Source organism: Drosophila arizonae, chromosome 3 (assembly GCF_054131065.1).
Source record: "Drosophila arizonae isolate 15081-1271.41 chromosome 3, UAZ_ARI_1.0, whole genome shotgun sequence".
In the NCBI taxonomy this organism is placed as follows: Eukaryota; Metazoa; Arthropoda; class Insecta; order Diptera; family Drosophilidae; genus Drosophila; species Drosophila arizonae.
Genome location: NC_142923.1, coordinates 31,087,502 through 31,111,676, shown reverse-complemented (window position 1 = coordinate 31,111,676; position 24,175 = coordinate 31,087,502). Strand labels below are relative to the sequence as shown.

Genomic DNA, 24,175 nt, shown 5'->3' with positions numbered 1-24,175 from the left:
CGCAGAGCCTAACTGAGCCATTTTTCTTTTTACCAAAAGTGCTGGACAGCTCTTGCATCTTTGTTTTTGGCTCATCGACGACACACAGTTCCACTCTTTGATTTACCGGAGATCCTGCATTTCTTCCTGACGAATTCATCGGACATTGCGTAGAAAAGTGTAGCACGTAACTGTTGTAGGACGCTGCAACGACGTTCGATGGTTTCTCCTGAGGTTTTTTCTTTACTCTGCAGTCAACACTTGTCTCTCGGACTACAAATCTCGTCTATTAAGATTGCTTGCGTTGCAACATGTGGTCATGATTTGCCAAATGGCCAAGCACAACAGATGTAGCAATGAGAGAGTTCCCAGTGAGAGTGTACAGACGTGTTCGTTTTCTGCTCTGCAAATTTGCCTCTTTTTTACATTTAATTGTTTTTATTAAATTTTTACATAACTGCTGTAGGTTGATTTTTGCTAGTGGCTACATACTCCAGTGCAAGATGATTTCAATGTCCTAATGGCAATTGAAATCATCTTTCTCTCCTGTTTCCGATAATATTCCTAGTTGTGTGATTAAAGACTGCAGTGTTTCTCTTCAGTCACAATTACTAAAATTGTTTAACTTGTCCTTGGATACTTCTGTGTTTTCTTCAATTTGGAAAGAATCTTTCATCATTCCCTTATATAAACAAGTAAGAAGGCTCTAGTCGAGACTACTCGACTACGAGATCGCCTGAACCCTTGGAGTAATAGCTATTTCAATCATTTTTCGCATCTTTCAGCTTACACAAGAAACACGCACACACACATACACACACACACACACACACACACACACGTACGCACGCACGCACACACAGGCACACATACATACACACACACGTACACACACACACATGCTGGAATCGGAGGAAGCTTGGGAACTAACAAGCACCTTCGCGGCCACAGTGATGATGAGCGGATAAGAAGACGAGCTGTCCCAGGCTAAGGTAGCGCACAGTGCTTGCGAAGCAATGCTTTACGGCCGTCCCGCAAGCATAGCGCACTATCCTAGCCACCACGCAACTTGCAACTTGTATTATAAAGATTGTCAATAAACGAATATAAAAACAAATAAGAAAATTCTAGTCGAGAGTGCTCGACTAGATACTACCCTGAACCCAACAAATAAAAATGCTCATTTAGTATGGCTGAAATTTCAATTTCGATGTATTTAAAAATATAAATAAAATACCAAACTCATTTAATAAAATATAAAAATATTTTGAAACAATTAAAAATGCTAACATCAGTTGCACCGATCGGGATTCGAACCACAACTTCTCTATCGAGCGTCATGCATCTAACACACTAGGCCACCTCACTCCTGCTAGTAACACTGGCAAAACTCAAAGAGATTCACTGCTGCAGCGCCATCTACCAAAACTAAACGAAACTAACTGCTGATGTGATTCTAAGAATCTGCTAGAATAACCAAACTATTAAAAACGCACATAAAGTATAGTTAAAATTTCAATTTCGGTGTATTCAAAAATATAAATTAAATAGAAAACTCATTTATGGAAATATAAAAATATTTTGAAACAATTAAAAAAAATTAACATCAGCTGCACTGATTGGGATTCGAACCGCGACTTCTCGATCGAGCATCATGCATCTAACACACTAGGCCACCCCACTCCTGCTAGTGGCGCTGGCAAAACTCAAATAGATTCACTGCTGCTGCGCCATCTACCAAAACTAAATGAAACTAACAGCTGATGTGATTCAACGAATGTTTCTGTTGTAGCTGCTGCACGTGCGTTTGTTAATTGGCCAAATATTTGATTATTTTTTATTAATTTTTGACTGAACGGAATTTAATGAAACTTTCAGCATATGATGTACATATTATATTGAATATTTGAGAAATTAAAAAAAAAAGAGAAATCATTCACAATTAGCTATAGTGGCATCTGATTTGAACTTGAATGTTTATACTCGATAAAAACATAACGGGATGATTTATCGAATTTTAAAAGCAAACTCGACGTGCGCTGTATATACGGTCATTTAAAAAAAAATTCAAGTCTCTAGCTCTTATATCTTCGGAAATCGAAGCGTTCAAACATACGGACAGACGGACAGACGGACGGACGGACAGACGGACAGACAGACGGACAGGGCCAAATCGACTCAGCTCGTCGCCCTGATCAAGAATATATATACTTTGTGGGGTCTGCCACGCCTCCTTCTGCCTGTTACATACATTTCAACAAAACCATTATACCCTGATTTCCCATTTTCAATGGGTTCAGGGTATAACAAGTAAGAAAGCTCTAGTCGAGACTACTCGACTACGAGATCCCCTGAACCCTTGGAGTAATAGCTATTTCAATAATTTTTCGCGTCTTTCAGCTTACACAAGAAATACGCACACACACACACACACACACACACGCACGCACGCACACACACACACACACACACGCACGCACGCACACACACACACACATACACACACATACACACACACACGCACTCACACACACATACACAAACAATTACATACAAATACACACACAAGCATAAACACGCATGGGAGGCAGTGAGCGCTTACTATGAGAACTCAATTGTTTAATAACTTTTTTGTGACGTACGATCTTCATGAAACTTTCAGATTAGGATTATAACATGGATATGCATGTTATTGCCAAAGCACAAGTCTCTAGTATTTGAAATACGCTTTTTACAAAAGTGAGGGTCAGGGCGTGAATTTAAGGGTGGGGGGTATATTTTAACAAAAACCGAAATTGTATAAATTGCATGTAAGCATACATTAAAAATTTGGAGACTCTAGCAATAAAGGTGTAGAAGATATAATTTTATAACTGGTTTTCGATCAGGTTTTTTATAGATAAAAAAAGATCGGGATGAGTTATCGATTTTTAATGATAAACTTGATATGCGCGCTGTAATTACGGACATTTAAAAAAAATTTGAAGTCTCTAGCTCTTATATCTTCTGAAATCGACGCGTTCATACATACGGACAGACGGGCAGACGGACGGACGGACAGAATGGGGAGAGAAGTAACAAGAGATTATCAAGAGAGAGTGTTAACGGGCTCTGCTTTGTAGGCGTCGCTTTCTGCTTAGCATCTCGGTGCCGGTTCCCACATCCCTCCTTTCCTCACGAGCTTGAGCTTTAGTCCCTCAGTGGAGTTTCCGTGCTCCTCTGCTGATGCTTGGTCCTCGAATTGTGCGGCTGGCTGTGGAGTTGGTTTTGTGGCCGGTATTGGAATCGATTTCGCGTTTCACCCGGGACCCTTTTAAGGTGCTTTGCATTCCTTAAGAGCGTTTTCCCTCCCCCACTCACTTGTACTATATTCCCTTCTTTTTTTAAAACTTCGTATTCAGTAGTGTCAAACATTGGTGTTAATTTGTGGGGAAAAACTACATCCTTGAGAACCACCTTATCTCCTACATTTATATTTACTTCCTTTCTTCCTCTCCTCTTGTCTGCAATTTCCTTCCCCTTCTGTTTATTAATGCAATCTTTATCTCTTTCCGCTGAATCAGCGAACTCCCCTACTAAATCTTGCATTCCTGGAATCTTGTCCCTAATTACTCGATTGAACATTAACTCAGTAGGAGCGGTGCCTGTGGTTCCCTGAGGGGTTACATTGTACATTGAGGGGTTACATTGTACATCAGGGTGAAAGCTTGAATTTCATCCTTAAGATTTTTCTTGGGTTGATGAGCTATCTTCAACCGCTTGACTAATGCCTTGTTCGTATTCTCGACCTTGCCGTTGGCTTGCCTCATATCCAAGCATATACGAATATCACCATTACCCTGTGAGGCGGCGCCCCAGTTACCGCCTCACGATTATTTGAAATGAAGAATGTTTATTTTTTATGAAAGAGAGAGGAGATGTTGATTTACGAATTGGAATTAAGAGAATGAAGAAATGTTTATTTTTGGGTTGAAATGAAGAAATGTTTATTTTTATTGGAATCGAAGAAACGTTTGTTGTTATTGAATTGTTATCGGAATTTATGAAATAGTTAGTTTATTTTGTAGTCATTAAGATTTAGAGTAAAGTTAGTAAATTAAGTAGGTTTAATTAGGGTTAGTTTTGTAGTCGGTAAGATTTAGCTGTAGCAGTTAGGAATTAAGTTAGTGATAATTAAGTAAAAATTAGTATTTGATATAATTTTGACATTTGAATTGATATTTGAAAATGCCGCCCAAAGCGCTGACGATTTATCGGCGATCAGCGGCGCAACCCTGCGTGGAGAGTTGTGAGCGGAGAGTTGCGTCGCCGACGCCGAGCGCTTTGGGCGAGCGCAAGAAAAGAGAGAGCTTTTTAGTCGAGTCGGGATTGAGTAGCGAGAAGGAAGGATTGACCGCGAAGAAAAAGGTGATAGAGTTCTTTTAAATTTAAGCGCGTAGTGGAATCTTGTGAAACGCGGCTAGGTTAAGTGACATTTTGAATAAAAGAAGAAAGAAATACGGAAAGAGATCGACGACTTTCATTGGAATAAACGGCAACTGGAGCAAAGGCGCTGGAGAAGAAAAGGTACACGTGAGTGGCGGTCCCCATATTAGATTCCCCCCCCCCCCTCTCCCATTTCCCGGCCAATAACGTTAGATATTCCCCCCCCCTGGTGTCACACTATTATTTAAAATAAATTTCTTGTGAGAGCACCCTGGGTAGACTGAGTCTACCCCAGCATTTAAATTTACTACCTTACAAGTGGCGCCCGAGCAGGGACACAGGGAGGTGCGCGGTGTATCGTATGGCCGAGAGGAAACGGCGGAAATTATAATAAATATATAAAAGTGCTATATTTTGATATATAAAACCTTAAAAATCTTGATCGAGAAGAGTAGAAAATTTATGTGTATATATATATATGTGCGTGGGTGTTTAACGATTTTGGCGCAAGCTGTACTTTTCGGCGCCATAATCGTTTTACCGTTGGTTTTCTTCTCTCGTCGCTTTTGAATCTTTATACCCTGGACAGCGCGATCGCTGTGGGGCATATCCGTTTGGTTGCTTACATTTCATCGCGTATTTACTCATTGCTTATATGTCTGGTTTTGGTTGTAGTTGATTAAATATATTATATGGCGGAATTAACATATATGGTATATTGAAGTAAATATATATATGGGGTGCATATAAGCGTATATGCATGAAGGAGTGTAATGGTATATGGGTATATGTATGTGCGAGTAAATACCCGAGAATATTGTTATATGTGCAAGTAGTGGTTGATTTTGACATGTGAATATCTTCTCTGAGTGGCAAGTCGAGCGTATCTTGCGAGTGAGAAAAGAAAAAGTAGAGTATACTGGTAACGGTAAAGAGACGAATTGCGCGTCTAATTCGAATTTCGGCGCGTCGATTTTGTGCATATTTATTCGCCAATATATGAGTATACGCATTTGCATATATGTATGTATGTTTGTGTGCATGTCTGTAGTTATATGCAAACATATATATATGCATGCAGACTAGAGTGCATATACATATATACGCATTTTGTCCGTTTGTTGCTCCCGCTACTCGCTATATATATATATGTAGGTGAGAGCGCATAGGCGAGGGAAAGAGAAAGAGCGAGGGTCAATTATAGTTAATTATAGGTTATAATAATAGCTCGCAAAAAACTGTTAACACTTTTGCGTTGTCTGCAAAAAAGTGTCTTTCACTGACACAGTCAAAAAAACTCAGACAGAAACTGTTTTTGTCGCGTCTGGCTTAGCTCTCTCGCGCTCTGAGGGAGACAGTTGTTTCTGTTTTCGTTTCCTCAAGTCAAACACTGATCGTTTGCTTGAGTTAAATGAAGTAACGGTAAGTTGCGTTTGTATGGGTAATCACGCGCGATTGCTGCGTTCTTTTTGTATGTATGTATGCGTGTATTTACATGCACACGAAGGCAAAAACATTTTCTGCTGAGTTTGTTAGTCAAAGTGTTTCTTGCTGAGAGGCTTTGTGTGAGAGATAATCGTGTTAGTTTTACGCGACACTCATGTGAGAGCGTCACACGAATGAGTCATCGCATTGCGTCTGAGCGAAACAGATGCTAAAGAAAAAAGAGAGTGACGCTCAGAGAGAGACGTGTCTACACAATTTTTTTTGAGTATGATGCGAGAAAGAGAATAAACGAAAAAACGCTCAACTCTCATTTGCAAGCTCTGGTTATAATTAATTATATATAATTATAGGTTATAGCGTACATACATATATACGCGCTTTGTCCGTTTTTTCTTACTCTCGCTATTCGCTGTATGCATACATATACGCATATGTGAGCGCGTAGGCGAGTGAGAGAAAGAGGTGAGGGTCAACTTTTGGCCGTTTGTCCGTTACGTGGGTCCGCTGTACCCTACGTAGGGCATATGCGACATGTGGGTATGAAAACGCATTGCATCGAGATTCGTCCGGGTTTTGGTGGCTTGTCCGCTAGTTCGCTTACCCGTGCGTTATGCGTGATACCCTACCCAGGGCATATCCGAATAAAATAAAATAAAATAAATAAAATAAAATAAAATAAAATAAATAAAATATAAAATAAAATAAAATAAAATAAAATAAAATAAAATAAAATAAAATAAAATAAAATAAAATAAAATAAAATAAAATAAAATAAAATAAAATAAAATAAAATAAAATAAAATAAAATAAAATAAAATAAAATAAAATAAAATAAAATAAAATAAAATAAAATAAAATAAAATAAATAAAATAAAATAAAATAAAATAAAATAAAATAAAATAAAATAAAATAAAATAAAATAAAATAAATTTAAATATAACAAATAAACAAGGCGGAGCGAATCGGAATAAAGCAGGGTGAAGCGGGAAGTATTCAAGAAGTGGGGAGGTAAGGTAAAGAGAACGAGGCAGAATGTAGCAGGTGTAAAGTGAAGAGAGATGAAACAAGTAGGAAATGAAGAAGGGCAAGATTCGATAATGAAGATGGAGTGAAGCAACGAAGAAATTAAACAAAGGTATCGAAAGAAAACGATCAAGGAAAATGAAAGTGTGGGAATGAAGATGAAATACAGCAAGTTAAACGAAGGGAAAAAGCGTAATTGTAAAGAAAAAAAAAAAAAAAAAAAAAAAAAAAAAAACCAACAGTAGAGTAGTAAGAGCTGAACAAACCGAAAGGAATAAATAAGCATTCGAGATGGAGGACGCCGAATATCATAACCCAGGATTGAGCGTCGGGTGGATCTACCAGCGGTGCAAGGAGGAGCTGATCACGATAGCGCGAGAGTTCGGCCTGGATGCTGAGGGCCGAGTAGAGGATCTAAGGAAAAGGCTCTCTACGTTCATACAGAGCAACAACTATTCGGCGGAGGCCAAAGCGAGATTGGCCGAGATCGAGAAGCGCTTCGCGAAAGGGTCCGAGTTCACTCTGGGAGGCAATGCGCCAAGCATGGGCAGCCGGGCTTATCAAAAATCGGAGCCGGATTTGCGAAAGGTTCAAGAACAAGGTCCCGTTCAAACAGAGTCCCTGAGACTGAGAGTACCCATGGCGAACAGCGCGGCGGTGCGACGTCGTGAGGAGCGGAAGGAGTTTGGCAACACTGGAGAAGACGAGGCGGTAGCGACAATTCCGAAGACTGGCCGACAAGTCCCCGCGCCTACGATCCCGTTAGAGAGGTCCCCACCCTGGGGGGTCGCCGAACAGGTTCGTAAATGGGGCATGCGCTATGATGGCCGAACGGACCCGTTGGGCTTCGTGGAGATCGTGGAAGAGAGGGCGATCACCTACGGCATCGAGTTAGATCAGATGCCACGAGCGATGAGCGAGGTATTCGCGGATAAGGCGGCGAAGTGGTTCTTGACCAGCGGGTTGAGAGATTCTTCGTGGGCCGATTTCAGGAGGGAATTCTTGGATTTCTTCCTCCCCCCGCAGTACTTCGAACGCCTGGAGGATTAAATAAGGTCGCGTCATCAGAGAGAAGGAGAAAGTTTCAAGGACTACCTAATCGAGCTTAGGTTGTTGATGCGGCAGGCACGATATAGCGCGGGGCAGGAGCATATGAGAACGCGGCATATGAGAACGCGGCCCCGGACTATCGGTTGTACGTGAGGCGTCATGACTTTGTCACGCTGACACAACTCACGCAGATGGCAGCCGAGTTTGAGAATGTCCAAGGTCAGAGGAGGGAACAAGGCAGAGAGGCTGTGGCAGATAGGACGAAGACAGCATGGTCGAAGCCGGCGGAAAATCGACCACACAACCCTTTCCGCACACAGACGCCGGGATCCCAAGTCAGAGGTCAAGCAGCAGGAGCAGCGATGGCGCCCACGGCGGTATCCCAAGAGGCTGTCCACCGGATGATGGTGCAGGAGGGCGAGTCTGGAACGGCGACACGACGAACTTGCTATCGCTGCGGGCAAGTAGGTCATTTCGCGCGCGAATGCCAAAGCGGGCAAGCACTATCCTGCCAGCGATGTGGAAAGAAAGGTAAAAGCATGCGGGAATGCTGCGAGCGCGACGACGCGGGAAACGGAATGGGGCGCCCCCCGCTGGAGCGGGGCGGCGCCGCTTAGATAGCAAAGATGAGGTGAAGAATCCACTTTCGGTGGAGGAGGGGAGGATCGTCGCGGCGGTGGTGATTGGGGGTCGAGCGATGACGGCCACAATCGACACCGGGGCCACACGCAGTTGCATAAGCGAAGACTGTGTGCGCAGGCAGGCGATCCGAGGCGAGATCCAGGAGATGCAGTTCCGGATTAGATTGGCTGATGGATCCACGCTGGAGATAACGAAGAGGATAAGTGTGGAGGTGAGTCTCGCAGGAAAGGTTGCAAGGATGACATTGCTCGTCATGCCGGCGATGCTGGACCACCTTATCCTGGGGATGGACTTCTTGTGCGCTATGGACACCACATTGAGTTGTGGCAACGCAGCGCTTATCATGAGGATGAAGGAGGAGCCGAACGAAGAGACGTCCCTGAGAAGCGGACCGCATGAATCGAAAGAGAGCGACCAGTCTGGAGGGCCACAGTCGCTTGCTCGATCGAGGATTCGCGAAAAGGAACGGAAGAGAGGCCCCGAGGCACCGTGTTGGTCCCCGACGCAGAAAGGGGGCGCGGCGTCAACGGGCGGAGGATTGCCGATCGATGGGCAGGGCACGTCGCAGGGCGGCGGACCACCGGCCCGGCCGATCAAGAGATGGCGCGAGATCCCGAAAAGAGAACCCGGGAGGTGTCCCCAGCTAGCGAGGGCAAAGGATTTGGAGGAAGGACTAGAGGAGCGTCCCCCAGAAGTTAGGTTGGTGGGATTGGAGGCGGAGGATGTCGACGAAATTCGGAGTAGTCAGTCACCGCAGCGTCCAATATACCAAGAAGAGGATGAGGAGAATACAGAGCCTTCCCCCGACGACACGGGGTGGCCAGAGGACCTGGAGGACGAGCTGAAGGAGTTCCTGGAAGCGGAGCTGGCGCTTTTCGAGAGGCTCGACGGAGTTTCAAATATCGCCGAGCATAGCATAAGGATGCGGGATGATAAGCCTCTTAAGCAAAGATATTATCCCAAGAATCCGGCTATGAGGAAGGTAATTGACGAACAGGTAGACGAATTGATTAGAGCTGGAGCCATCGAGCCGTCGCGGAGCCCGCATAGCGCTCCTATCGTTCTGGTAAAGAAGAAGACCGGAGATTGGCGCATGTGTGTGGACTATAGGCAGCTGAATGCACACTCAATCCCCGACGCCTATCCCGTTCCACGTATCAATCACATTCTCGAGAGGCTGAGACACGCACGATACATATCCACCCTGGATTTGAAGAGTGGATATTGGCAAATCCCCATGGCAGCAGATAGTAGAGAATGCACGGCGTTCACGGTCCCGGGGAGAGAGTTATTCCAATGGCGGGTGATGCCATTTGGTTTACATTCAGCAGGCGCTACGTTCCAAAGGGCGTTGGACACAGTAATAGGACCGGACATGGAGCCGCATGCTTTTGCATACTTAGACATTGTGGTGATCGGCGCCACGAAAGCGCAGCATGTGGAGAACTTGAGGGAAGTTTTCCGCCGATTGAGGAAAGCCAACCTTCGAGTAAACCGGAAGAAATGCAGCTTCTTCAGGAAAAGGTTGGTCTATCTCGGGCATGTCATCAGCGAAGAAGGGATACGCACAGGTCCCGCGAAGGTCGAGGCGATCCGCCGCTTCCCGACACCATCGACTCTCAAAGAACTGCGGCAGTGTTTGGGAATGGCATCGTGGTACAAGCGATTCGTGCCAAACTTTGCGTCGATGGTGGAACCAATGACGAGACTCCTTAAGAAAGGCCACAAATGGGAATGGAGCGACGAGCAAGAGGAGTCATTGAAGCAACTCAAAGAGAGCCTCACGACCGCGCCAGTGTTGGCGTGCCCCGATTTTTCAGCGAGGTTCGTACTACAGACGGATGCCAGCGACTACGGCTTGGGCGCAGTGCTCACACAGGAGGTCGAAGGCGAGGAAAAGGTGATTGCGTACGCTAGTCGGAAGATGTTGAAAGCGGAGCTCAATTATTCAGCTACAGAAAAGGAGTGCCTAGCAATTGTCTGGGCTATCAGGAAAATGCGTTGCTACCTCGAAGGCTATCGATTTGAGGTAGTTACAGATCACTTGGCATTGAAGTGGCTTAATTCAATAGAGAGCCCCACAGGGAGAATCGCGAGGTGGGCGCTGGAGCTGCAGCAGTTCCAATTCGACATCCGCTATCGACGAGGGAAACTAAATGTGGTGGCCGACGCACTCTCTCGCCAACCTGTGGAAAGCTGCCAGCGAATGATGGAGACCAATCCCCCTTGCAAGTGGTTAGCGAGGATGCGTGGGAGGATCAAGGAGGATCCAGAGAAGTTCAAGGATTATGTTGAGGAGAACGGGCAGCTGTACCGTAATCTTGGCCACCGGGTGGACGACGAAGACTACATTCCCTGGAAATTGTGTGTCCCAACCCACTAGCGGAAAAGAGTGCTGCAAGAATGCCATGACGCTCCCACAGCGGGGCATCAAGGCGTGAGGAAGACGGTCATGAGGCTGGCGCAAAGATACTACTGGCCGGGGATGTTCCGGGAAGCAGCTCTATATGTGAAGCGATGCGAGGAGTGCCAAAAGTTTAAGAGCGAGCAACGCAAACCAGCGGGTCAGATGCTGACCAGGCAAGTAGCGGAGCCCATGTCGATTCTTTGCGCGGATTTCGTAGGTCCCATGCCTCGATCGAAGCGCGGGAACACAATGTTGCTTGTGTTCCATGATGCGTTCGCCAAATGGGTGGAGCTGGTGCCGTTGAAGAGGGCAACCGCGGCGTTGCTGCAAGCGGCTTTCAGGGAGCGCATTTTGGCTCGATTCGGAGTCCCCAAGATGTTCGTCTGTGACAACGGCGCGCAGTTTGCGAGTAAGGGATTTCGGTCATACATGGAGTCCTTGGGGGTGCGGCTACAGTTCACTGCCCCGTACTCCCCGCAAGAAAATCCGACCGAGAGGACCAATCGCACCGTAAAAACGATGATAGCCCAGTACATCGAGGGACATCAGAGTTCGTGGGATGTGCTGCTACCAGAGATATCGTTAGCGATCAACTCTAGTGTCGCGGATTCTACTGGATTCACGCCTGCGTTCCTGATGATGGGTAGAGAGCCTCGTCTCCCGTCTACCCTTTACGATGAGGTCACTCCCGGGTCGGCAACGAGGGAAGTCGACTTAGAGACAAAGAAAGAGACGATGAAAGAAATCTTCGAAGTGGCCCGTAATAATTTGCAAAAGGCGTCGAAGGACCAAGGCAGGTATTACAACCTGCGCCGACGAGAGTGGAGACCCGCGCTAGGGTCGATGGTTCTGCTGCGGCAGCACCAGCTGTCCAGCGCAGCGGAGGGCTTCGCGGCGAAATTGGCCCCCAAGTTCGAGGGCCCCTACAGGGTCGTCCACTTTATCTCCCCCAACGTGGTGCGACTCGCTCGAGCGGGCGAACGAAGGAAGAGGGTGGCCAACCTTTCCCAGCTTAAGCCTTTCTACACTGAGGAGGAGGAGACCGACGGAGACGACCAGCAAGCGACGCCGAGCCGCGGCCAAGATGGCGGAAACTAGATGATCCCCGTCTGGCGGGGTCGAGCCATTGGAGGGAGCTGGATGATGTCCTCGATGGATGGCAAGCAGACGAGGCGTCCCAGTCAAGAGCAGAGGATAGTGCGGGACGAGAGGGCTTCGTGTCCATGGACGCACTGGACAGTGCGCCTGGAGGGCACGGTTCTAGCCGAAGAAGTAGTAGAGCTGGTGAGGAGGGAAGCGGAGGTTTGCAGTCGCCGACATCGCCGCACGCGCTTCAAAGTGACGTCGGACGCCGGAGTCTACAATGTCACGGTGGCGGCCACAGGAGCCGTGGTCGTCTCCTTGATTAAGTAAGGGGGGGGGGGGGGGGTGTGAGGCGGCGCCCCAGTTACCGCCTCACGATTATTTGAAATGAAGAATGTTTATTTTTTATGAAAGAGAGAGGAGATGTTGATTTACGAATTGGAATTAAGAGAATGAAGAAATGTTTATTTTTGGGTTGAAATGAAGAAATGTTTATTTTTATTGGAATCGAAGAAACGTTTGTTGTTATTGAATTGTTATCGGAATTTATGAAATAGTTAGTTTATTTTGTAGTCATTAAGATTTAGAGTAAAGTTAGTAAATTAAATAGGTTTAATTAGGGTTAGTTTTGTAGTCGGTAAGATTTAGCTGTAGCAGTTAGGAATTAAGTTAGTGATAATTAAGTAAAAATTAGTATTTGATATAATTTTGACATTTGAATTGATATTTGAAAATGCCGCCCAAAGCGCTGACGATTTATCGGCGATCAGCGGCGCAACCCTGCGTGGAGAGTTGTGAGCGGAGAGTTGCGTCGCCGACGCCGAGCGCTTTGGGCGAGCGCAAGAAAAGAGAGAGTTTTTTAGTCGAGTCGGGATTGAGTAGCGAGAAGGAGCGAAGAAAAAGGTGATAGAGTTCTTTTAAATTTAAGCGCGTAGTGGAATCTTGTGAAACGCGGCTAGGTTAAGTGACATTTTGAATAAAAGAAGAAAGAAATACGGAAAGAGATCGACGACTTTCATTGGAATAAACGGCAACTGGAGCAAAGGCGCTGGAGAAGAAAAGGTACACGTGAGTGGCGGTCCCCATATTAGATTTCCCCCCCCCCCCCTCTCCCATTTCCCGGCCAATAACGTTAGATATTCCCCCCCCCCCCCCCCCCCCCTGGTGTCTCACTATTATTTAAAATAAATTTCTTGTGAGAACACCCTGGGTAGACTGAGTCTACCCCAGCATTTAAATTTACTACCTTACAACCCTTGAACGTGATCACCATCGGAGATATCCACGGGCTGTGACCCTCGACCGGTTCAATGATGTCCAGTTTGTAGGCTTCCTCTAACTTGGCATTGACTCTCCCTTCGAGCGCCACCGGAATGCGCCTCATTGGTTGTTTCACGTGATTAACGTAGGGGTCTATGGTTAGCTTCACTCTAACACCTTTCCACTTGGGAAATGGTGGCACGAGCTCAATGTTGTTAACCGGTAGTCCCACTCGCAGAACGTTCAACTTCGTTGCCGTTTCTCGTCCCAGCAGTGACTGCCGTCCTTTTTCAATTACGAAAAAGGATGCAATCACCTCGGGGTTCAACTTGATAGATATTGGTGCCTCGAAAATACAAATAACGTTAAGAATTTGATCTGAGGCATATCCCCTAAATTGATTTTGTGAACTTCCGCGGACATTAAAAACTGTTGCCTTTTTCAATTGAAGAGTTAACCAATCGTCTTGCGAGATAAGGTTAAATCGGGTTCCCGAATCAATTACTAGTGAAATATCCGCCCCTCCAATTCTGCATTGCATCATCTCCTTATACTCCTCGTCACTGTCTATCTTAAAACAATTTCGTTGGATTGTCTTATTTCCCTCGGGATTCCCGTCTTCAATTCTATGCACATATTTGCGCTTGGGATTTCCTATCGCTTCTTTATTATTCGAATGTGGGTATGGGCGCTTAAGGTTTGTTCTGCATCTGCGGGCAAAATGACCTACGCGAGAGCAGCGACTGCACTTAACTTGACGTGCTGGACACATTGGACTGTCTTCCCTGTGTCCTGGCCGTCCGCACCTTCCACAATCCCCAATCTTCCCCGATTTTAAATTAGTTATTTTATGTATGGTTTCTGGCACTGGCTTCGATTGCATCAGCTGCGACTGCTTATTTATTTCCTCGCCCACTTGGCAGGCTTCGATAATTTCGCTTAAAGTATGTTCTTTTTCTAATAGTTTCTTTTTTAGCTCTGTGCTAACCCACGTGTCGATGATTTTATCTTTAAAACAAATTCCTTCTATTTCGGCCTTTGTAGATCCAAAATTACATTTTTGAATTTGTTGACGCAACCGCAAAATGAACTTTCTTCGGGAGAGATTTTCCTAAAAAGGTGTCTTTCAAAAGTCGAATTCTGCTTTGGGGAGAAATAAGCTGTCAACTTATCGACTAAAACAGTAAAGACATCGTTTTGATCGGCCTCGCTAAATTCTATTATGGCACCCGGCAATGCGTATGCAACCGTTTGCAACTGGGTACCACCTAAATGTAACAATTTTGTTCTTTTCTGAATTACTGATTTGACATCTTCCACCTCCAGATAAATCATAAAAGCTCGCAACCATTTTTCCCATTCATTCTGTAGTATTGCGTTTCCCAAGCTTTCACATAAGAAAGGTTTTATGACGCTTTCGGTCATTGCGATCAAATATAGATGTTTGTCTGCAAATAAAATCAACTATTAATTAGATGCTTCTGTCTAGAAAGTTGCATTTTATTGACTTTCTTATCGGCGGACTGCCACTGACCACTGTCAGATAATATAAGAAATGTTTATTAAACTTTTGTTTAATATCTAATCGGCATTCCGCCTCTGACCTTTGTCAGATAATTCTATTTATTAAACATTTATTGAATATTCGATCGGCATTCCGCCTCTGACCTTTGTCAGATAATTCTATTTATTAAACATTTGTTTAATACTAATCGGCGTTTTGCCTCTGACCTTTGTCAGATAATTCTATTTATTAAATATTTGTTTAATACTAATAGGCGTTTTGCCTCTGACCTTTGTCAGATAATTCTATTTATTAAACATTTGTTTAATACTAATCGGCGTTTTGCCCCTGACCTTTGTCAGATAGTTATCTTTTTAAACATTTGTCTAATATTTAGTCGGATTTTCTCTTCCCCCTGACCTTTGTCAGATAATATTTCTTATTTCATAATAATTTAATAATTAATTGGCATCTCTTTTACTTTCTTCTTTTTTTTTTTCATTGCCCGTGAGCAACGTATTTTACTTTATTTTGCATGTTCATGTGTACGCGTCCGTATGTGTGTATACATTCACACTTACGCTTCTTGTAATTACATTGCTTTAGGGTTTCTCTTACGAATATTTCTCTTTCTTTCTCTTCGAACTCGCGAGCACAAAGAACGTCACGCGAGAAGGGAAAGACAACGAAAACTAACGGATCCTATCCAGGCATTGGAATTGCATTGACACAGCCACGCTGCATTTATGTTTTTTTTTTTTTTTTTTTTTTTTCTTTTCACCGTTTCACTGTTTCATCTTTTTCTTTTTATTTAACTATAATTATCTAGTTTGTTATATTTTTAAATTTTTTTCACCTCGTCGCCAATGTAATAACCCGCTACTTTAAATAAAACACTTTATTTCCGAAGTAATAATACATATATTGTTCCGCTTCAATGCGGCCGCTTAGCTTGTCACAAAAGTACTAAACGCTAGAACTTGAATGGTTAGAGAAGTAACAAGAGATTATCAAGAGAGAGAGTGTTAACGGCCTCTGCTTTGTAGGCGTCGCTTTCTGCTTAGCATCTCGGTGCCGGTTCCCACAACGCGCATATCGAGTTTTTCTCTTTATATCGATAACAACTTCCGATATTTTATTATCGATCAAAAACCTTATCGAAAGCTAGTTATTTAATTATATCTCCTACATCTTTAGAGCCAGAGCTTTCAAATTTTAAATATAGAATTATATGTATTTTATATAGTTTCGATTTTTGTTGTAATTTACCCCCCATTCCTATATCCACCCCCTCACCCACACCTTTGTAAAAGGCGTATTTCAAGTACTAGAGACGTGTGCTTTGGAATGTACATACATTTTCACCATATGATTATGTCCTGAAAGTTTCATTAAGATTGTACGTCTAGAAATTAAATCATTCAACAAATAAATTCTTATAATCTTGCCCACACTACAGCCCAAGCGCAGTCGCTGCTTTCTGCGCGGTTAGCAGAGCGCGTTCTAATACGTGCGTGTGTATGTATGTATGTCGAAAAAAAGTGCAGACTGATTAAAATATCAGATTAGAGGGTTCAGGGTATCTCCTAGTCGAGCAGTCTCGACTAGAGTCTTTTTACTTGTTTCATACATATTTCGTTTTTTATAAAATAGATATTTTATTGGAAAGGTGCGAGCTTAAATGAATGGCACTTAATACTTTTCTTTTTCTTAGTCGAATAATTTTATAAGTTTAAATTTGATTCTTCTTAAATAGCCTTCAAATACATATACGCAATTAAATACATATGTACATATATATGTAAGTTTGCACGCATGGCATCAAGCATTCCAGCCTTATACACGCGCTCATTTGTATGTGTGTATGTATGTACACATAAATGCGTACTCTAGCATATTCTAAGAATTTCGTTGCGATTGATTTTTCTTTGCATTGTTTTTGAATTTCCAGCCACTTTTTGTAAATTGAAAATTTTTGTTATTTTAGCTTCATTTATATTTTTTAAAATTCATAAAAATGTTTCTTTCCGCATTGTGAATAGTTATTAAGCTTATTTATGTGTAAAAATACATAAATAGATGGCAGACGCATATAAATGCCGCAATATGGGCACTATAAATGGCTATTGCCACGCCCCTAGTGGCCGTAGACTCCACAGTTCTTTGAACGAGCAACCGGTAACCTAAATGCAAAATTTGAATTCTTACGATCAAAAAATGTGAAAATTACAGGGTATTTTTCGACATGCCACGCCCCTAAAGAGGCTTAAAAATTATTTTTGGGCCATCGATAGAGGAGACTACCAGTAACTTAACTATTCAAATTTGTAGCTTCTAGCTCTTAAACTGTAGGAGTTATAAACAGTTGCGGTTTGCCACGCCCCCTATGGGCGGACATATATCTACCATAGCTCGTTGGACTTGGGTGGCCACTCGCATATATATACCAATTTTAGGTCTCTAGCATCAATAGTGCCTAAAATATAGCAGAATTCGAAAAATCACTATATCTTCAGGTCCGATTTGCCACGCCCCTAATAGGCGTAAATATATAATTTTTCACCCATCTTTATAGAATTAAAACATCAGCTTACGTGCAAATTTTCAGCATTCTAGGTTTACAACTTTAGGAGATACCGTTTTATCCGATTTGCCACGCCCCCAATGGGCCTCCATAGCTCGTGATCTTGGGTGGACCTACATACCAAATTTCAGCTTTCTAGCTCTTCAACAAACATGATTTCTAGTATATCGGAAAATGCATTTTCCGATTTGCCACGCCCCTAGTGCGTGGATTGGGAAAATTTTAACACTTTATAAATCGGAGATATACACGAGTATGTGTTCCAAATTTCAAGTCTCTAGCTTCAATAGCGCCGAAATAGATTGTGTTCATACGGACAGACGGACGGACAGCAAGACGGACATTGCACAAAACCAATATACTCATTTCACTTTCGTGAATGAATTACTATCGCTACCAATCTCGACTTATATAGCTAAAAACTTATCGCTACAAACTTACACACTTCAAACATGTAAGGCGGTGTGTTGGCGAGCCGCATTAAACAGTCTCTTTCTTATTCTTACTTGCTTTTGGTTTTGGGATGTCAATTCAAGTATATATTCAGAATTTCAAGTCAATACCGCTTCATATATTGATATCCTATTCACCACGATCACTCTTTATAGAATCGTAAAGAAATCGGCGATCAAAATTGCATTCGCCCTGATCAAGATATATACACATCAAAATAAAAATCTTATGATACAAAGACTAATTGGAAATAAATAAATACTGAAAGTTTTTAAAAAAATAACCTTTTTAAAATTTACCTTCTGATCTGCAAATGATGAATTTTTTATACTTTCAATGCAATATTGACTGTTTGAGTACATTTTATTTGTGCTAGTTATAAGTAACGATCCTGTAGTTGAACTTATAACATGGAACTCATCCGAAAAAGACTCCGGATCCAAACGAAACTTCGGGCATTCTAGTCCGGTTAAGACTCCAAATACTGAAACAATAAATTGTGAATGAAAATTTAATGTTACTCAGCATGCTTATATTTATATATATTAATATTAATTTTAATAATTTATATATGTATGTATGTCGTATCGATATTTTTATACCCTGAACCCATTTTCAATGGAATATCAGGGTATAATGGTTTTGTTGAAATGTATGTAACAAGCAGAAGAAGGCGTGGCAGACCCCACAAAGTATATATATTTTTGATCAAGGGGATGAGCTGAGTCGATTTAGCCCTGTCCGTCCGTCTGTCCATCCGTCCGTCATTTCGTATGTTTGAACGCGTCGATTTCCGAAGATATAAGAGCTAGAGACTTGCATTTTTTTTTTAAATGTCCGTATTTACAGCGCGGAACTTATCCCGATCTTTTTTATCTATAAAACCCCTTATCGAAAATCAGTTAAAAAATTATGTCTCCTACATCTTTAGAGCTACAGTCTCCAAATGTATTGATATTAGACGTCTGCATGAATGGCAAAAAAGCACATTCAACTGTACAAAGTCATCATTGAATTGAGTGAAAACTTGTACAAAACGAAATGAGAATGAGTGAGCGACTGAAGTCGTGTTTCTCTCGGCAGCACAAAAATATAGCCGAAAAGAAACGAAGTGAGTGAGTGAGCAGCAGAAGCTATTAAATGTTGTATATTGAATACATTCGAATATTGTCAGCTGTTTTCTGCTGTGTGTATCTGTTAAAAGAAAGAGGAAAAAATAAAGAAATATGTGTGCAATGTATTTTTTGTTGTGGAATTTTTAACTTATATATTTATTACAAATAAGTAATTAATAATATTAGAATTTAAAAACATAATTTTATTAATGCTATCAGGGTTGGAAGCTATTGACCAAATAAATATTAAATCTGCACATTTTGTTAGTAAAACTAAAACACAAGCTTTAAACAAAACAAAACACAAAAACAACACGCTGGTATTTGCCGAAAAATACATACATTTTTTCTTGCAGGTTCCGCTTCCATTTCGCACGTCTGCTCACAATTTCTCAAAGCACAAAATGAATACACAAAATATTCTTCGAACTACTTGAGTAGTTCGAGTGTTTTCGAAGTTTTCATTTCACTTTACTCTTCTTTCGTTATACTCAGTCATTCGGTATGAGACACATTCGTCTCATTCTGTCCTTTTCGCTCAATCATATTCCACTCAATTCGAATGTACTCAATGTGGCTTTGTTATGAATGTAATCATGCAGACGTCTAATTGATATGAATGTATATTGATATGCATTTTATACAATTTCGGTTTTTTAATTTACTGTATCCTGTATCCACCCCCTCACCCACATATTTGTAAAAGGCATATTTCAAATACTAGAGACTTGTGCTTTGGCAAGTGCACGCATATTATTGTTATATATTTATACGATCTAATCTTCATGAAGATCGTATGTCCACAAAGAAAGTTATTAAACAATTAAGTTCTCATAGTAAACACACACTGCAGCCCATGCGTGTTTATGCGTGGGTGCTTGTGTGTGTATGTGTTTGTAGTATGCGTGTGTGCGTGTTTCTTCTGTAAGCAGAATGACGCAAAAAATGATTGAAATAGCTTTTGCTCGAAGGGTTTAGGGGATCTCGTAGTCGAGCAGTCTCGACTAGAGCTTTATTACTTGTTATTTTGTTTATTAGTTTGTATTTCCGATATTTCTGATCACTGATCTTCATATGTATCATCTCTAATAAGTGAAGTAAAGAGAACGAAAGAGAACCAAATTGTTGTTTTACCGTTAGAGGGTTCTGTCCCTTTCTTTTTCGTGTAATTCTCTCGCGAGCCCAACAAATCTCTATTCTGCGTAGTCGCGGCCTGACATTGCAACAGAGTGAGATAACTATAACATATAGTAAAACGTATTAGTATTGAGAATGGTATGTATCCACTTGAGTATAGTAAAAGAAGAAGAGAACTGTGACGCTCATTACTGTTGAAAACTCGAAGCAGAAAGGTTGCAACATGTCAGAACCGAGAAAACGCAAGGCACGCGCTGCTGATAAAATAATGGTGGAACCGGACGAGAATGAATTTGCGACATCAGAAGTGGGATCTCCTCCATACCAATCAACAGGAGATGGCCGTTTTGGTACACCGCACTATGGGCAAAAATACCGATAGTGCGGCATAAACCTAATTTTTTTACACCCTGAACCCATTTTCAATGAGAAATTAGGGTATAATAGTTTTGTTGAAATGTATGTAACAGGCAGAAGGAGGCGTGGCACACCCCATAAAGTATTTATATTCTTGATCAGGGCGACGAGCTGAGTTGATTTGGCCCAGTCCGTCTGTCTGGCTGGAGACTTCAAATTTTTTTTTTTAATATTCGCAATTACAGCGCGGATATCGAGTTTATCATTCAAAATCGATAACTCATTCCGATCTTTTTTATCGATAAAAAACCTTATCGAAAACCAGTTGTGTGTGGTGTGTGTGTGCGTGTTTCTTGTGTAAGCTGAAAGACGCGAAAATTTATTGAAATAGCTATTACTCCAAGGGTTCAGGGGATCTCGTAGTCGAGCAGTCTCGACTAGAGCTTTCCTACTTGTTTCAAAATATTTTTATATTTTCATAAATGAGTTTTCTATTTAATTTATATTTTTTAACACACCGAAATTGAAATTTTAACAATACTAAATGAGCGTTTTTAAAAGTTTGGTTATTCGAACAGATTCTTAGAAACACATCAGCAGTTAGTTTGGTTTAGTTTAGCTAGATGGCGCTGCAGCAGTGAATCTATTTCAGTTTCTAAAATAAAGATCGCCGGCGCTTCAGCCTACAGCACCACCGCGTCGTTTCGACGTAGTTAAAAAGAAATCACATTATTGTTATGACGCCACATAGCAAAGAAAAGCCAGTGTAGCGGCTGGAAATTCAAACAATCGCAACGAGATTCTTAAAATATGCTAGAGCACGCATTTATGGGTACATACATACACACATACAAATGAGCGCGTGTATAAGGCTGGAATGCTTGATGCCATGCGTGCAAACTTACATATATACATATGTATGTATTTGCGTATATGTATTTGAGGGCTATTTAAGAAGAAACAAATTTAAACTTATAAAATTATTCGACTAAGAAAATGAAAAGTATTAAGTCAAGCTCGCACCTTCCCAATAAAATATCTATTTTATAAAAAACGAAATATGTATGAAAAAAAAATAAATAAATAACATAGTAGAGGTTCGAACCTCCCCTACTCTAACATTACTTGCATCGCCTTTAGCACCCGCACCACTGCTTTGCTTGATCGGCTAGTTGCTAAAATAGAATAGCTTAATAAGAGAGCGTCATCAGACAAAACTACAATAACGGCTAGAAAGTTCAGAAATCAATCGAAATTCTAAGAATGTGAGAAAAGCGCTTCTGTCTGTACGCATAGAATAGACGATGAGTGTGTGCACATGCATAGGAAAATCGCGCTGATCTGCTGTTAGCTTGAAGCCGGTATATGGATATAAATATATATCAAAATCGTATAAATTATATATTTATGTAATTTGAAGGCAAAAGCTATCGATGATTTTCCAATTTTAATGGCATCATGCCGAGTTTTTTGTTGCGCACAAACTTGAAAATTGCACTATATACTATGATTGATAGCGTTTGGGCTGTGAATGAGTCTTCTGCAATCGGTATCGCCCGACTGCAACGTTCTTACTTGTTTTAATTGGTTCAAAATATGTTTATATTTTAAATACATCGAAATTGAAATTTTAGCCATACTAAATGGATATTTTTATTAGTCGGGTTCAGGGTAGTATCTAGTCGAGCACTCTCGACTAGCGTTTTCTTACTTGTTATACTCTGAACGAATTGAAAATGGGAGATCAGGGTATAATGGTTTTGTTAAAGGTATATAACAGGCAGAAGGAGTCGTGGCAGACCCCACAAACTATATATATTCTTGATCAGGGTGACGAGCTGAGTTGATTTGGCCCTGTCCGTCTGTCTCTCCGTCCGTCTGTCCGTCTGTCCGTATGTATGAACGCGTCGGTTTCAGAAGATATAAGAGCTGGAGACTTCAAAATTTTTTTAAAATGTCCGTAATTACAGCGCGCATATCAAGTTTATCATTAAAAATCGATAACTCATCCCGATCTTTTTTATCGATAAAAAACCTTATCGAAAACCAGTTATAAAATTATATCTTCTACACCTTTATTGCTAGAGTCTCCAAATTTTTTATGTATATATAAATAAATAAATAAATAAATATATATATATATATATATATATATATATATATATATATATATATATATATATATATATATATATATATATATATATATATATATATATATATATATATATGCAATTTATACAATTTCGGTTTTTGTTAAAATTTACCCCCCACCTCTAAATTCATCCCCTCACCCTCACTTTTGTAAAAAGCGTATTTCAAATACTAGAGACTTGTGCTTTGGCAATTACATGCATATTCATATTATAATCATAATCTGAAAGTTTCATGAAGATCGTACGTCCATAAAAAAAGTTATTAAACAATTCTCATAGTAAGCGCACACTGCAGCCCATGCGTGTTTATTCGTGGGTGCTTGTGTGTGTATGTGTTTATGTATGTGTGTGTATGTGTTTGTGTATGTGTTTTTTTTTTATATTCGTTTATTGACAATCTTTATAATACAAGTTGCAAGTTGCGTGGTGGCTAGGATAGTGCGCTATGCTTGCGGGACGGCCGTAAAGCATTGCTTCGCAAGCACTGTGCGCTACCTTAGCCTGGGACAGCTCGTCTTCTCATTCGCTCGACTCTGCGGAGCTCCATCATCACTGTGGCCGCGAAGGTGCTTGTTAGTTCCTAAGCTTCCTCCGATTCCAGCATGGCGTTGACCATGCTGTCCGCTCTGATGGAGCGGCCCACTGCCTCTTCCAGACGACGCCTATCCTCCAGGAACCGTCCACATTCGAAAATAATGTGGTTGGCGTCTTCCACATGCCCTCGCTCGCACCAGGGGCACTCGTCAGATTCCTCGTGGCCAAAGCGCTTCAAATAGCTCCGAAAGCATCCATGTCCAGAGAGGATCTACGCAAGGTAGAAGTTTACCTCGCCGTGTTTATGGTTGACCCATGGTTCAAGCTCCGGGATGAGCTTGTGCGTCCACCGCCCTTTAGCTGAGCTATTCCACTTTCTTTGCCATCGTGCAATGCTGTTCGCCCTGATAGCGTTGCGTCGCGCAGACGCGTGCGAATTCCGCTCCATGGCTTCGGCGACCAAGTACTCCAATGGTACCATAGCAGCTATGACGAGCGCCGCGTCATCGGAGATAGTCCTGAAAGCGCAGCTGACTCTGATTGCGCTCAGTCTGTAGATCGCGCAAATCCCCGGCTGTAGCTCGGCGTTGCCATCGCTCTTGCCCATATTGGCGCAGCATAGAGGATGACGGACCTAATGACGCTCATTAGAAGGAGACGTCGTTGCTGTTTAGGTCCCCGCGTGTTAAGCATAATTCTCGAGAGAGCTCTACAAGAATCAGCAGCCTTTTTATGCACATACTCTAAGTGCTCGCGGAAAGTTAATCTTGTGTCTATCATGACACCAAGATACTTTATCGCCCTCTTTGGCGCAATGGTAACGATCTTTATATTGGCGGTTTCCACTCTTTTGCGACTGCTGACTAGGACAACTTCAGTTTTGTGTGCCGCTAGCTCGAGCCCAGCTCCAGTCAACCAGCTTCGTATGCGATTGATACTTTCGCTGCACATATCCTCTGTATCTTTGAGTTCCTTTCCTATGGCTACGACAGCTACATCATCAGCAAAGCTAATGGTGT

At 42.0% G+C, this 24,175-nt stretch overlaps 1 protein-coding gene across 15 annotated transcripts in view; it reads right to left on the bottom strand.

The window, feature by feature from the left end:
- Window positions 1–24,175, bottom strand: part of mthl15 (methuselah-like 15) — a 177,360-nt gene that overhangs the window by 88,420 nt on the left and 64,765 nt on the right. For all 15 annotated transcript variants that reach the window (XR_016269311.1, XR_016269312.1, XR_016269314.1 and 12 more), the window contains one exon: window positions 18,157–18,341. Coding sequence is in view for 10 of the 15 variants with exons in the window: in XM_089464901.1 (XP_089321027.1) it covers window positions 18,157–18,341 (185 nt within the window). In the remaining 5 variants the exon portion in view is untranslated. The remainder of the gene's footprint in view (window positions 1–18,156; window positions 18,342–24,175) is intronic.